General features: G+C 50.3%; 1 protein-coding gene across 1 annotated transcript; it reads left to right on the top strand.

Annotated features, from left to right (window-relative positions):
* The first annotated feature begins 8394 nt into the window (after positions 1-8394).
* On the top strand, positions 8395-13210 carry LOC123371913 (neurophysin 1-like). The gene is made up of 3 exons (XM_045019790.1): positions 8395-8514; positions 12092-12296; positions 13161-13210. Exons 1-3 carry the CDS (start codon positions 8395-8397, stop codon positions 13208-13210), a joined length of 375 nt encoding a protein of 124 aa, XP_044875725.1.
* Positions 13211-14527: the final 1317 nt, after the last annotated feature.

Raw genomic sequence — 14527 nt, 5'->3', positions numbered from 1 at the left:
CGTTTTGGAGCACAAAAGCTCATGCTCCAAAACATCTGTTAGTCTATAAGGTGCCACAGGATTCTTTGATGATTAACCAGATCTCCCAGGTAGGGAATTTGCCCTGATAACTTACCCTTCCCTTTGCTCAGTGTCATCCCAGGACTCTCACCCTCGCTGGCTTCCTGTTCCATGGAGCAGCATGCAGTTCTGGGGCTGTTTAACAAACTGGCGCTAGCTCCTGACACGTTTCAATGTTCTGTGTGTTGGTGTGATGTTCTGCTCAGGGCAGCCAGAACCGTAAGACACGGAGTTACCCTTCTGCCTCAGTTCCCTGCCACACCAGCCCACCCTCTTGACCAGCAAACCCCTTGAAACTCTGCCAGTCTTGCCTTGCAGGTAACAATCAGTGACTTGCAGTTCCCTGGAGACGTTTCTCTGCAGCATCTAGTCCCTCTCGCTGGATGCTCACAGAAATTATTAAGTCCGCTCCCTCCAAAGAGACAGTGTGCTCAACAGCTGGTTAGGTTTGCTGAAGACTCACACTTACTTCAGTAGGATAGCAGTGAGATGGTTTATAGAAAAACTAGGGAGAAGCTTATTAACAAAGAACAGAGATCGAAGAGATACTAAGCAAGTATAAAAGAGACGTGTGGTTACAAATAAAACAAAAAAAAAGTTGATTTTAGCAAGTTACCATCTTTGCCAAAGCAGTTTTCTTCCTTACATGAAGTTATCAGCATCCCTAGCCCTCCAGACTAGGGGATCCAACTTTCACAGGCTGCCGTATCTTATGTCTCCACAGTGATGGATCACTAAAAAGTCTTTTTGCTCCTCTTGTATTACCCAAAGTCCAGTGTCTTGGCCACAAGAGCCAGGAAGTCTTCCTGGGGTGCATATTCTGTCTCCCAGCATGACTGTTGAACAGTCTTCTCCTCTATTTGTTTACCTGGATGGTTTTCTTTACCTTGTAAATGTAAATGTACTTTCATTGTCCTCTGCGTGAAGTCTAGCTGGTCAGACAGGTAAATACACACCCCTTTGTGCACTGCCTCCCAAACACACTTTGGGAACATGTTTCCAGCACACGTCTGTAACTTCATACACAACCTATACGTCCATCACATGACCAGTGGGTACCATACATGGTACTTTTGAGCTACATACTATGACAACAGTGTGTTGAGGCAACGCGTATGTCAGAGCTGATCCAAGTTACAGTGAGGGGGGCTCTCTGCTAATTGCCACAGAGGGGCTTTTAGGGTCACAGCTGAGTTAAACCTTCTTGTTGTGTGTCTTGGATGCTTTGCTTTTTCTATTGGGGTGTGATTCGGGACAAGTGCAGAGTCAAGGCACACCAGGACCCTCACCCTGGCCCCAATGCAGGAGAGGGATTCACCCCCGGCGGTTTGCAATATCCTTCTCGTTTCTCTATTCACCCAAAAAAGTCATAAACATCAACATCCCCTTTTGTTCAGGATGAATGTGAAGACGTGACTGAAATAAAAGCCACCTCCAAACCCAAAGTACCAGCACATGGCTCTCCCCCAAACAGAGGCAAATACAAGGCTGTCCAGAAATCTGAATGAGCTGGGTGGGTATTGTTTGAGCAGCGGGAGGTGTGTACGTGTAAGAGATGCAGGAGACAGCACACACAGAGAGACAGACACAAGCTCAGTGGGTGACCCCGAGAGCAGCATCTAGAAGGGGGCTGGCGCCAGAAAAAGAGGCTTGGAGCTGTAAGCAAAGAAACTATCTCCTGTTTGGTTCCTTCTGTGTTCAGGGAAACAGGACTTTGTGTTCACCCCTGGTAAATAAACAAGCTTGCAGCAAAGAAAAGCCCTGATTCTGTCATCAATTTCTCTTTTTAACTGGAACTATCTACAACCCCCCAAATTCAGCTAACCACTCGGGTCCAGAGGGGTAACAGGGTATTGAAAAAGAGAAGGAGCACACTTACCCGTCTGACCAAGGGAGTGCTGGTTGGATGGCAGGCGACCCAAAGGCACAGCCTCAATCGGCTCTGACAGTCACCAAGTGTAGGAAGCAACCCTTTATAGAGTCCCCAGAGGGAGGAGGCATTCCAGGGAGGCGGAGCCAGAGGCGGAGCTTCCAGCTTCAAACCTGGCCTCCTCCCTGCTGAGTAATGCCGTGTCTGAGGAGTCCCAGCCTTTGTATATGTTGCTGCACCTGCAAACCACACTGCTGCTTGTGAGGGTTCCCTCTTAGAACTCTCTTTTGGGTCTCGGTCCTGCTCCCAGGGGAGCTGTGTGGGGTCAACCAGGAGGGTGAGGCTCATCTCGCCTAGCTAACTGGGCTAAGAAAGTTTACAGAACCTGGTCTGAAGCCCCTTAGAGTGAATGAGAGTCGTATAGGCTGGATCAGGCCCATAAACAGCAACTGTGGCTGTGTGTAATTAACAGGAAGCTTAATAACGAGAGAGAGAGGAAGCTCTTCCCCCTCCTAGTCATTTTCTTCTGCATTTTCTGTGACCAGCTGTTTTTGACTGTTTCTCAGGGACATGCATTAGCCTAGCAGCCTCACAAACGGGTCTCCCGGAAACAATCCTGAGCAATCCTACAGAATAATCAGAGATGAGAGGAAATGGAAACGCTGGCGCCGACACCCACAGACTTTGAGAAATAGCAGATCTGGACCCACCAGCATCCTACAGACAGGAGCGCTGCCAGATTTTTTGGCACCCTAGGCGGCGGAAGGTCCCGCCCCCGAAATACCGCTGACGACCAGGGCAGCCGAAGATCTGGCCGCCGCAGTCATCACCCCCCAAATGTTAGCGCCCTAGGCAAATGCCTAGGTCGCCTAATGAGTTGTGCCAGCCCTGCCTACAGAACCAAAAGCCTAGTTCTGAAGCCGGCATTCAGCTCTGGATTGCGGATCTAGGCTACTGGTCCACTGCTCCCTTGTGTCGTCTCCCCACTGGTGGAGTCCTCTTTTCCCTTTCTCCAGTGGGCTGAGAAAGGGCAGCCCTATGTCATACCCCGGTGCTCAGCCCCGTTTCCAGACAGGGGCGCTCGGTCGTTCTATATCACCTACAATAATACATGGGGGAGAGGGTATAAACGCAGTCCTTTCGTTCTAGTGCAGGTACGTCTTTGAAACACTCTTTGTTCTGATTTCAATGGCAGTTTAGCGCTTAGGTGCCTTTGAAAACCTCACGAGGGGTTTTGACACCTAAAACTGGCCCTCAGACTCCAGATTCCTGGGTTGATTCTGGCTCTGACACTGCCTTTCTGTGGGCTCATAGGCAAGTCACGTCCCCTCTCCCTGCCTCAGTTGTCTATCGATCCGTCTGAGGTATTTATAGCACCTGTTCTGGTAACTGGGCCTACAACTGTACCCAAACTGTGAGCTCGCCTGCAAAGAGCGAGTGAACGGTCAGTCCGAGTTACAATAGCCTGAAACAAGAAAGGTTGATGGGAAAAGGTGCAAAAGGGAGCCAGAAAAACAGCCCGAGTCCAAACAAAGAGGCCTCCCCATCGGCCTCACGGGCTGTATTAAGACCATGCCTGGTAAACAAGAGAAGTGAGGGACTGGAAAGCAATACACCAAAATGGGTGTGTCAGAAACTAGGCCTAATTGGTGGACAAAATAATGAGAGGAAAGGCTATCTCCCCCTCCCCCATTTTGGGGTCCTCAGAAAGAGATTTGGGGGGAAATAAGGAGCAGGCTACCATGAAGCTGGCTGATGAAAGGAAGGGAAAGGCGCAAGCTTCACCATCATGGCCGCCGTGCCCACCATCTCCTGGGACTCTGGACCTTCTTCAGCCTGGATTGACGCAGAACAGGAAGAAGGCACAGGAGCAGCCCCAGCTGCAGACACGTTCATTGAGCAGCCACTGACCTACTGCTGCTCAGCTTAAAAGCAGGACTCCTGGCTCCCTTCAGCCAATCAGGCGGCCCTGCCACAACCCGTTTGAGCTTATTAATCCGCCCAGAGGCTGGTCTGGCTAGTCCGCAGGGTCAGCTGGAGGAGCCCACTCCTGACAGCCTAACCCTGTTTAATGCTGGAGCATTAAACTGGGTCGTGTTAACACTGTTGATTCTTTGGGCCCCTCTTCGCCACCTAAATTAATTGAGGATCTGGGCCTAAGTGACTTGCCCAAGGTCACACAGGAAGTCTGTGGCAGAGCAGGGAATTTAGCCCAGGTCTCCTAACCTAGTGCCCTTAACCACTAGGTCATCCTGTCCCCATCTGTGAAATACGGGCACGCTGTGAAATACGGGCATTGCTTTACCTGCCTCACACAGTGTGTGAGGTGCACTGAGTTAAGGTTTGCAAAAAGCTTTGGTCTCTTTGTATGAAAAATGACATTATAGTCCCTCTGTCCCTAAGGGCATATTCTGCCCTCACTTACTCTATTGCCAGAGCAGTTCCCGTGGGCCAGATTCTGATCTCACACTCATTTTGTGCTACTGAAACTCCACTGAAGTCACTCTTAACTTATACCATCGTGCAGGAGACTGGAATCAGGCTAACTGGTTTGAGTGGAGTCACTCCAGATTTATAGTGGTGCAAGCTAAGAATCAGGTTCTAGGACGACAGTCATGACAGAAGATTTCAGAACTCTCTAGAACAGGGGCTCCCAAACTTTTTATGTTGCACCCCCGTACCCCCTTCCCCGTAATGGAACCTGTCTGCCCGCTGGCAACCGTGATCGAGAGCTGGGACCGGAGCTGGGGTTGGAAGCCGCCCATGGCCCGAGCTGCAGCTGGGGCTGGAATGGAGCTGGGGGCAGACTGCGTTGGGCGGGGACCACTGCACTAGAAAGCTATTAGTATTTACCCTGTGTCCTCCTTTTCCCATTCATTGCTTTAAGTGAGGACTCACTGCTTAACGCTGACTGGCCGACCCAGCTCAGATTCCAAAAGCAAGGGTGAAACAGCCCCTCTGACCCTCTCTATTGTCTGCCATGCCCTCGCTAAGTGGCAAATATTAAAGCAAGCCAACAAAGATGACAAAGGTTGCTGATTAGACAACTGTTAAGTGTCTGGAGCAATGGATGCACCATTTATCCAGGCTCTGGGATGGGTGGTGACGGTGCCAGGGTAATATAGTCAATAAACGTAAGATTTTCAGGCCGTTGTCCATGTCTGATGAATTTATGCTAGACGGGAAGATCTTAATTGAGCTAATGAAGGTGAAGGGTCAAGGTGAGCAGCGTCCCTGACTGATTTCACTATCTGTCAATCTCGCTCATTAACGCTTAGCAGCATTACTGGCTGTCGGTGCATCTTCAGTGCCGAGTATCTGCTTTTCTCCCGATGATTCAGCGCCGCGTTGGGCAACTTGGGGTGTTGTTGCACGCAGAAAGTCAGTGATCACAAATCACCATGCGGGGGTGTCAAGGAAGTCACTTTGGGTAAAACGGTTCAGGCCCACAGCGGGGGCTCTCGGGCCAGAACTCGCACACCTGCAAAGCAGCCACACTATTCAGTTGTGGCAGAGCCCGTGTGATGTACACACCTGAACTCAGAGTGCTATTATCCCCAATGCACCGACAGGAAACTGAGGCACAGAGCAACCAAGGGCATGTCTCTACTGCAACCACAAGATGTGCCTGCAGCTCAAGCAGACACCCTCCTGCTGGCTTTAATCTAGCTAGTGCCAGTACCAGCGCAGCAGCAGCAGCTCAATGTGGTCTAACCCCACGAATAATTGCCCAGGCCTCCAATGGGCTCATACCACCTGCACTAAAGTACATGCTGCTGGGGCTTGACTGCTCCAGAATCAGAGGTAGCAGGATTAAAATTAACTCAGGTCTGTGCACTCAAACTGTAACAACCACCCCCCAGGATTGCAGACGAGCTCCACCCTCAGCAATGTGTCCCAGGTCAAAGAGGAAGGCTGGAGCGGAGCAGGACATTGAATGCAGGTCTCCCAAATGCCAGGCTAATACCTAACCCCTGGATGGTCCTCTCTCTTCCTTTCAGTCAGGCATCACTCACGCGACAGTGGCATCCTGGCATAAGTGGCTACGCTGATATTGACCCAGGGTTAGCTCTTTTGGGTATGTAGCCCATTTCTGCAATTGACCAGATCCACTGTTTGGGAAGAGCAGGAAAAACTATGCTCAGCCCCCACTCAGAGTGACTCTCCATGAGTAGCTTTCACTGCCTTTGTATTTTCTGCCAGAACTGTTCAGAAGCCATTTTTCCTTCTTGGTGGCTGGGTCAGTTTGCTCATACTGGCTCTGCCACTTACTCAGATAGCTCTGCAGGCCTGTAACCCAGAAACGTTGGGTTTGTTCACTTAAAAAAAAGGAAAACTGTTCTGGAGGGAAAAAACAAACAAACAGACCCTTCCTGTCTGTTTAGCTGCTAGTCCCAGTTTGCAATGCACTGGAGCCAGTGATCTGGACCAGAGGCAATAGATGTGGTGGAACATAGGTTAATCCACAATGGTTTGTTTGTTCCTCTAAACTGTGGCTGTTCTGATGGCATTAATCTGGCCATATGCCTGGTGTCCGAGACCCTATAGTGCTGAAGGCTGGCAGGAAATGAGTGCCTTTGCAACAGGAACTCAGTGTTACCCCAACTGAAAGAAAGAAATAATTGGAGATATACCAATCTCCTAGAACGGCCCTTGAAAGGTCATCAAGTCCAGCCCCCTGCCTTCACTAGCAGGACCAATTTTTGCCCCAGATCCTTAAGTAGCCCCCTCAAGGATTGAACTCACAACCCTGGGTTTACCAAGCCAATGCTCAAACCACCGAGCTATCCCTCCCCTCTGCTGGAGTGTCCAGGCTGGAGGATCATTCAGAAGTGGTGCATACGGTTGTGTAAGTTGATCTCCCTTTTAATGGGCATGAAGGAATTTCAATCCAATAACCTTATCATCTTCAGGGCAACTACACCTGTATTCCCTCTCCAGGGTCTAGCAAGGGCATAGGTTCCTGAGCTGTCACCCCTCCTGGGCAGAGACCTGTATCTCTCTCTCTCCCTCCTGAGCAGGGTTTTTCCAGGCTGCACAGCTCCCTACCTACACTGTGAATGCTCCAGCAAGTCAGACTGCCTAAGCAGGCCTCCTCTGCATCCTTTTCAGAGGCTATGACCAGTTCTAAGGTACCACAAGCTTTTCTTATGCAACCACATTTATTCTTAAGGTGAAAGCATTCAAGAGAAAACATCTTAAAAACAGCAACACTTACCAGAGATTACCCCTACTCCACAGTGTCAGTCCCTCACAGGGGTTTTCTGGGGTTACACAGTCATGACACCTTTTGCTCAGCACAAGAGCACCCATGACTTGTTCATTCTTTCCTTTATACAGTTTGGGCCTCTGACCTTGTCCTCATGGAACACGTGATCAGCTGCCAAAGGTCCCCTCCTCAGGGTGAAGCTTCCAAAGGCTGAGTTCTTGCCTCGGCGGAGGAGTTCACATTTGCATACCCTGCCCCCTAGAGACTTCCGGGAAACCCCACTTTAACAGGTCATTCTTGTCCGACACATTGTTTCAAATACTCTTTTGAAGTTTATAACCCTTCCCAGGGTTTATATTAGGCAAGTCTCCCCCCCACAGAGCTGTTGCATATACTCCCACAGTAGTACATAACCATTTGTGGTTTTACCTCAATGAACGCCTAAGATACTTAACCCAGTAACATTTAACGTAATGCAATGAGGTTTGCCTGGAATACTGCAGCAAACTGTTGTCTCTCTCGTGGTCTCCACACCTCTGTGATCCTGGCAACCCTCCATCTAACCTGTTGAGAGGGAGCCAGCCAAGGAGCGTACAGGTGCTGCGAGAAGTGGCACTGGTGTTTCAGGGGGTGGCACCGTCCCCCTGAGGGTACTGAACGAGGTTGGGGGGTGCTGTCAGCTAAAGGGGAGGTGTAAAGCCACAGTCTTCATCACAGGTAGCCACTTACGCTCCCATGCAGCTGCTGCATTCCACCCCAGAGGTGGCCAAAGTGCTGCCGGTTGATAGTTGTGCTCTGCTTTAGGCGCCTCTTGGGCTGAAAGGTGCGTGAGGAAATGTAACTGTTCAAAAATATTCTTCTGCCAGGAGCAAAGCAGGGAACTGCCCCGTCCTGGGACCTAAAGGGCCACGCCAACTCTGCTCGCTGACCCCCAGCGGCCCCAATTGACTGTGCCAATTAAAGGAAACTTGTAGACGTCAACTCACGTCTCGCCATGTTTGGAATAAATGCCAAGGAGCAAATGATTCCTTCTTCGCTGACCTCACATCCTCGACCCTGGATTATTAGCGGTGCTAGTTGGTGTGAAAAGCAATGCCTTGTATTTTTTAAGGGAAATGAACGACGATGGTGGTGGCATGTCTAAGTAGCTGCAGCCGGCGCTATATATACAGGCACTCCGGGAGGAGCCAAGACAAAACCTGAAGGGCTTTCCTGAGCCCACTCAAGAGTGAAGCAGGGTCAGCAAGCAGCCACCATGTCTCAGAACACTCTCGCCATCTGCGTCTTGTGGTTCCTGGCTCTCTCCTCGGCCTGTTACATCCAGAACTGCCCCATCGGAGGAAAGCGATCGGTCCTGGACCTGGATGTCAGAAAGGTACGTGATGCATTCCTTACCGGCAGGCTGTTACAGTGAACTTAGGGGTGGGTAAAGACACCGCATTGATAGCCTGTTAGCGTGACGGTCCCAAGCTGCCCTGATCCTGTGCCAAAGCTCTCACCTCCCACCCAAAAGGATCATGTCCAGGGCGCGACAGGGGAGATTGCTGGCAAGGGGCTGAGCTGTGCCGGCTGCGATGGTAGCTGTCTAAACCCTAGCAACTAGACACGCGTATGTTTTGATACCCTGATCAATACCACAAGCAGCTAGACTGTGCCTCACCGACGCCCTTGACACAGCTGTGGTGTGAATTTTGTAAAGCTTTGAACAAGCATTAACGAATATTCATTACCAAGTCCCTCTTTTCCTTCCCATCTCCTATCCCCCATGCCAACTGACTCTGTGTTCAATGTTCAGCTAATCAGGAAAGCATAGACTATAGTGTATGCCAAACTCCTGGGCAGTAGAGAAGTGCATCTTGTGATGGTCAGGACCTCATTCCGCCTCTTTAGCCAATATATTATCTTGGCAGCTAACGCTGAAAGTATGTTTAAAAAATAATGGAACACACCCGAGCCCCTTTGCAGATGAGTGGTAAGCGGCCAGACTTTTCAGCCTTGGTCTTATGGTTAAAGCATTGGATGGAGACTGAGAGGGAGGCAGGTGATCTGGATTCGATCCCCAGCTCTGCTACAGACACCCTATGTGATCTTGGGCAAGTCCTTTAATCTCTCTGTGCCTTAGTTCCCTGTCTGTACGCTGGGGATAATAATCTTTCCTTTAGCTGTCTTGTCTCCTTAAAGTGTAAACCCTCTGGGGCAGACGCTGGTTTTACTGTGCGTGCGTACAGCACCCGGCCCAATCGGGTCCCAATTCAATCAAGTTCTCCAGGCACTATTGCACTACAATTATCAGCCCAGTTGTATTGAGGCCATCAGAAGTCTAGTTTGGTGGTGAATTGTAAATACTGTTACAAGTGGATGTCTATATCAGATTGCCTTATAGGCAGGACTGGGAGCAGCATTGATTTTGAAGGTTGTCCAATACTTCCCCCTATAGGACTGTGTTTTCAGTTGCTTATAACTTTGCCAAACTTCAACTGCTTGGTTTCAAATGTACCGTGCTGGGTGTCTGCCTCAGCCTGAATGTTCTTTGGAAAGGTTCAGCTAAAATATCTTGGCCACTTCCAAGAATGAGATGTGGGGACCATTCATTGTTTGGCCCGTTAAAAAAAATTCTTACATCTGTTTTGGTGAGGTGCTCTAGCATCCCCATTCTTTGGTGACGGGACCTGAAATTTGGGAGTGGGGTCGCCCTGCGATCAGGGATGCACCTTTTGCCAGCCCTGTGGAATAAACCACTCAGATTTGGCCATGTTACAAGCCTCTGCACTTCCTTAACAGAGGTGTGTTAGAGTTTGGCAGATAAATTCTCTGAAGATTCCATCTGCACTGAGCATGTGCCAGCCCCCCACAGGTGCTACATGTGGCTGGCCTGTGGATGACCCATCCCCACAGAATGACTGAGCATGGGCTGAGCAGGACTTTCCCTGCAGTTGTGCTCCAGTTGCTGTGGGCCGGCGGGGAGCAGGCACTGTGATGCCAGGCACCAGACTAACAGCAGAGAAGATTCTCTCCGGTGCTCTCAGCAACCCCTTGTGGGTGCCCACGCAGCTTGGAAGAGAAGGAAGAAGGTGCCTGACTCAGCTGCAGAGGGGACAAAAACTGGATTAGGGCAGTGGCAGCGGGACGAGCAAGGAGTCTTGAGGGGGCCAAGAGCACATGCTAATAGTCTCGTGCTGAAACACAGAGGAAAATACCGCCGGGATGCAGGCAAGTAGTCTGCATGGCGTGTCAGGAATGCATCCAGCGGGAAATGGCCAGCCAAGAAACAGCTGTGATAGCCCAGCGGCCGGCCGCAGCATCAGTCAAATCACTGATGGCCAGTTACCGAGTGCTGCCTTTGGGAGAAGAGCAGTGTAGGCAACATAATGGGCAATCGTTAGCTGAGATGAGTTTTCAGTGCTCTGCTATGTGTTCCTCCTGCTGCCTGTCCACAGGCACGGCAAGGACTGGGGGAGAAAAGGCCTGCAGCCTTTCCAGGCCTATGCCACAATGTCAAGAGCTATTTTGCTTAGGAGGAACATTTTACTGATCATCCTCTGAGTCAGTCTGTACAGATGTAATGTGTATCCTGTACACGTGAGAGGAGATGATATCCCCAGCATCAGCTACACCGGGGAACAGGGGGGCAAAGGGAACAAATCCAATCACACTCCCTGTAACCCCATTTAAGCAAATGGTTCTGGAGCAATATTTCCCTCCAGCGGGAGGCCACTGCGTAAGAGATGCCGGTTAGGGCCACAATTTGGGTGAAGAGGGAATACATTTGCGCCGGTTAGAGTTGAGAAAAATACCCAATGGTTACTGATGTATTAAAATGATAAGACGAAATTCTGCTCTCTGTTGAGCCGCGAATGAGGCTGGGGCGGCCCAACTAAAAGCAAAGTCTGGGGGTGGGGGTTAGGTCTGTATTCGTTCACGTGACCTGCATTTTGCACCGTTTCTTCAAAGCGTCCCTTTTCCTAGCCAATGAACTCCGAATTCAAATGATGGGATCTGGCTGCTTTCAAGTGCCTGGGCAAGGGCTGCCAGGAGATTTAACCCTGAACTGATACACAAAGGCACCAGTGTTTTGTAGAACCCATCGCAATAGCTGCTCCACTGCCCGCCTTGGGTCATTGATCTTCAGGAAAAACTTGGGGACTTTCACATAAAAAGCATGATCTAGCCGGAGCCCAGGAAAGCTGTTAGCACAACTAAACACTGGGCTTAATAAAAGAAACACACAGCAGAATACACTAGGAGACCCAGCCCAGCAAGCGTAGCGGAGTTCTCTAAACAGGAATTACAGGCAACGTATCAAACGCTACTGTGGTCAGTGGAGTCACACCCTGGATTAGTTCAGCCTGATTTGTTCAGGATGGTTTCACCTGTTTATTAAAGGGGCACTGTCTAACAAACAACGTTTTCAAACAATTCCCTCCCTGGGCTGGCAACTAACCCCGTCAATTATTTAACAATCACAAAACAAAACGATCCTTTCTCTCTCCCATTCCCAGGTTGGGTTTGCTTCCCCCTCCCCCACCCTCTCACGCACACATACCACCGAACTAGAATCGTGACACCCCCACTGGTCAATGTCAGTTTGGGGTGCTGATCCTTAATTTCTCGTCAGTTTCACTTTCTGGGGATGCGAGCCCAGGGGAGTGTGGTTGGGGTTCTGACCCCTCCAGAGAACGTATCATTCCCCACCCCATCCAGTTCCATAGAGAGAGCCCGTGAGAACATTTCGCTTCCTAGTCAGGTTTCTAATACCAGTTGAAAAACTAGAATTGAAGCGCTAGGCCTGAGCTCCTTAAATACTGGCACATGATGGCAGAAAGACACCATCCTAAGGGCTCAATGCACTGAACGCAGTGGCAGTCTTTCCAATGGGCTTTGAATCAGGACCCAAGCAACAAGGGATGCTGTTTTCCCCGTTAACCAGCCTTCGGGTTTCTCTCTCCCACCAGTGCATCCCCTGTGGGCCTAGGAACAAAGGCCACTGCTTTGGCCCTAGCATCTGCTGTGGAGCGGAGATGGGATGCTACTTCGGTACCTCCGAAACCCTGCGATGTCAGGAAGAGAATTACCTGCCGACACCCTGCGAGTCTGGCAGGAAGCCATGCGGGCCCAACGGTGGGACCTGCGCAGCTCCTGGGATCTGCTGTAACAATGGTGAGAGAGCACTTGCTTAGCTTCAACTTTAACCATAGCTCCACATGAACTAGCACAATCCCTCCCACCCCTGCAATTTACGGCTGTTAAAGTAACACTTCATGTCTATTCTCAATGCTCCCAGGCACTTTTAACACAGGGAAGACGGGCCTTGTGATTAAGAGACGGGGCGGGGAGGGTAGAGGAGGGGCTTAGTAGATATGAGCTTTACCCCTGCCTCTGCTACAGACTCCCTGAAGGACCCTGGGCCAGTTGCTTAACCACTTTGTGCCTCAGTTTCCCCATCAATAAAGTAGGGATCATTATACTTTCAGCCTCAGAGCTACATTCACTGATATTTGGAAGCACTTGGAGATCTTTGGACGGAGCGCAGTGGCACCGTTACTTCAGTGCTGGCGCATGCACAAGTGGCAAGAGTCCTGCAAAGGCTGTGGGTCATTAGCTATTGCTCAGGCCATAGTATTTGTGGACAGAGAAGAAGTGGGGACGTTCATATTGGTGACAGTCCAGCAGTTTCCTCCTTTCCCAAAGGAGAGAAGTCTCAATTGGCCTGGTCATGGCCTTCAGTGCCGCCGGCAAAGTTGGCAGCAGTATCACATCAGGCCAAACCCCATGCACAGAGGTGAAATTCACCCAGCAGGAATAGTTTATAATACCTCTCCCTTGGCAGGAAAGGCACCAGCCACACATCCTAGGCCAGACCCTCAGGCGAGCGTCTTGGTATAGCACCATCATCTTCGACAGAGCTACACGCATTTACATCGCTGAGGAACTGGCCCAAGGTGTTATCTAGCAGAGCCATACGTAACTCCAGTGGCCGAGTTCATGCCCCGTTTCCTTTTACGTGCTTTTGTTTCTCTTCAGAGGGCTGCATGGTGGACTCAGCCTGTGACGAAGAATCACTGTTTTCCTAGAGCACCCGCTACACGGGAGGGATGAAGCCACAGGATTTGCCATCTACGGGACTGTGCAGGACCAAAAGCCAGTCCAGTAGGACGCATGAATCCTGGCCGTGCTGCACCTTGGCAGTCATTTAAATGACATCCCCAGCTAGAAATAAAACTTGTACCAAAAATTCCTGCTATTTCTCCCTTGGCTTTGTAACAAACTCAACAGCTTCTGCTTAGCTGGGAATCACATCCCCTCTCTGGACAGGAGACGCTGCTGCTTGGTAGAGCCTGGATGAGGGAGGAGAGGAATGTAGGCGATTTACCTAAGCAGGCAGTGAAGGACCAGGAAGGGGATTTTTGTGATGCTTTCCAGCGGTCCCCAGGATTGGGAGGCACCTCGCTACCACCTGCCCTTAGCATGAGGGAGCCTTGTCTGTGCCTGCCTGGGGTCAGCTCCCTGACACCTCTGGCAACATAAACACTCCCCTCCAGGCTTACGCAGGCCCTACTGCAACACGCCACCCCCCAAGCCCTGTATCCATGGAGTATCCCGCCCACAGTCACTGGACGCTTGCTGTGTTCAGAGCCACTGCTCCCAAAGCACCCCAGCTCTACCTCAGATCACTGCTCCGTTGGGGGGGGACACACAGCGCTGAGATATGTTTAGCGAAAACAAGCAAAAGTGTAGTTAGCAAGTGCAGAGATTCGAGTGATAGCACGAAGCAGCACTGGAAACAAATGGCTACATTTCAAATAAAATTCCAACATGCATTTTAGACCCTAGACTTAAGTAACAAGATAATCTCCTGTCTAAGGCAGTATTACTCACCACTCCTTTACAGCCAGGCCTGGATCCCTCTTTCACGAGACGCAACACGGTGTCGGCTTGCCTCCTCGGTGAAAGGATCCAGGGCGCATCTCGGCACCGCCGGTTATATCCCCACAAGCCATTGGCCTTACTTGTCAACTGGATGCCCCCTGCTGGTTGTTTTTTCATGTGTACCTTTCTTCCTGACTGCACAATCTCTGGATTAGCATTTGGTTCAGTGTGCAGCTAGGCACCCATTACACAGCATACAATAGGCAATACCCACAGGACCAGAGAGAGAGCGGTAAGCACCTCCTGCCTGGGGACCTGTCTTCACTCGTAGCCTTTAAGAACATAATTGTTAGTATAGATACATAACTCCTTAAATATTATCCATATGTACATTTTGCAATGATTACAAATGACTAGTGGGCAGCTGGCTTTTGATAGCCACCTTATGTACCACGCTTTGGTGTACTAACGTGTATATACCTGGCCCAGGGGATCCAAGAGCCCGTAGGCACCTCCTGTGC

Source organism: Mauremys mutica, chromosome 5, assembly GCF_020497125.1.
Source record: "Mauremys mutica isolate MM-2020 ecotype Southern chromosome 5, ASM2049712v1, whole genome shotgun sequence".
Taxonomy (NCBI): Eukaryota; Metazoa; Chordata; order Testudines; family Geoemydidae; genus Mauremys; species Mauremys mutica.
The sequence above is the reverse complement of the archived record's forward strand: the minus strand, read 5'-3'. Positions and strand labels throughout refer to the sequence as shown.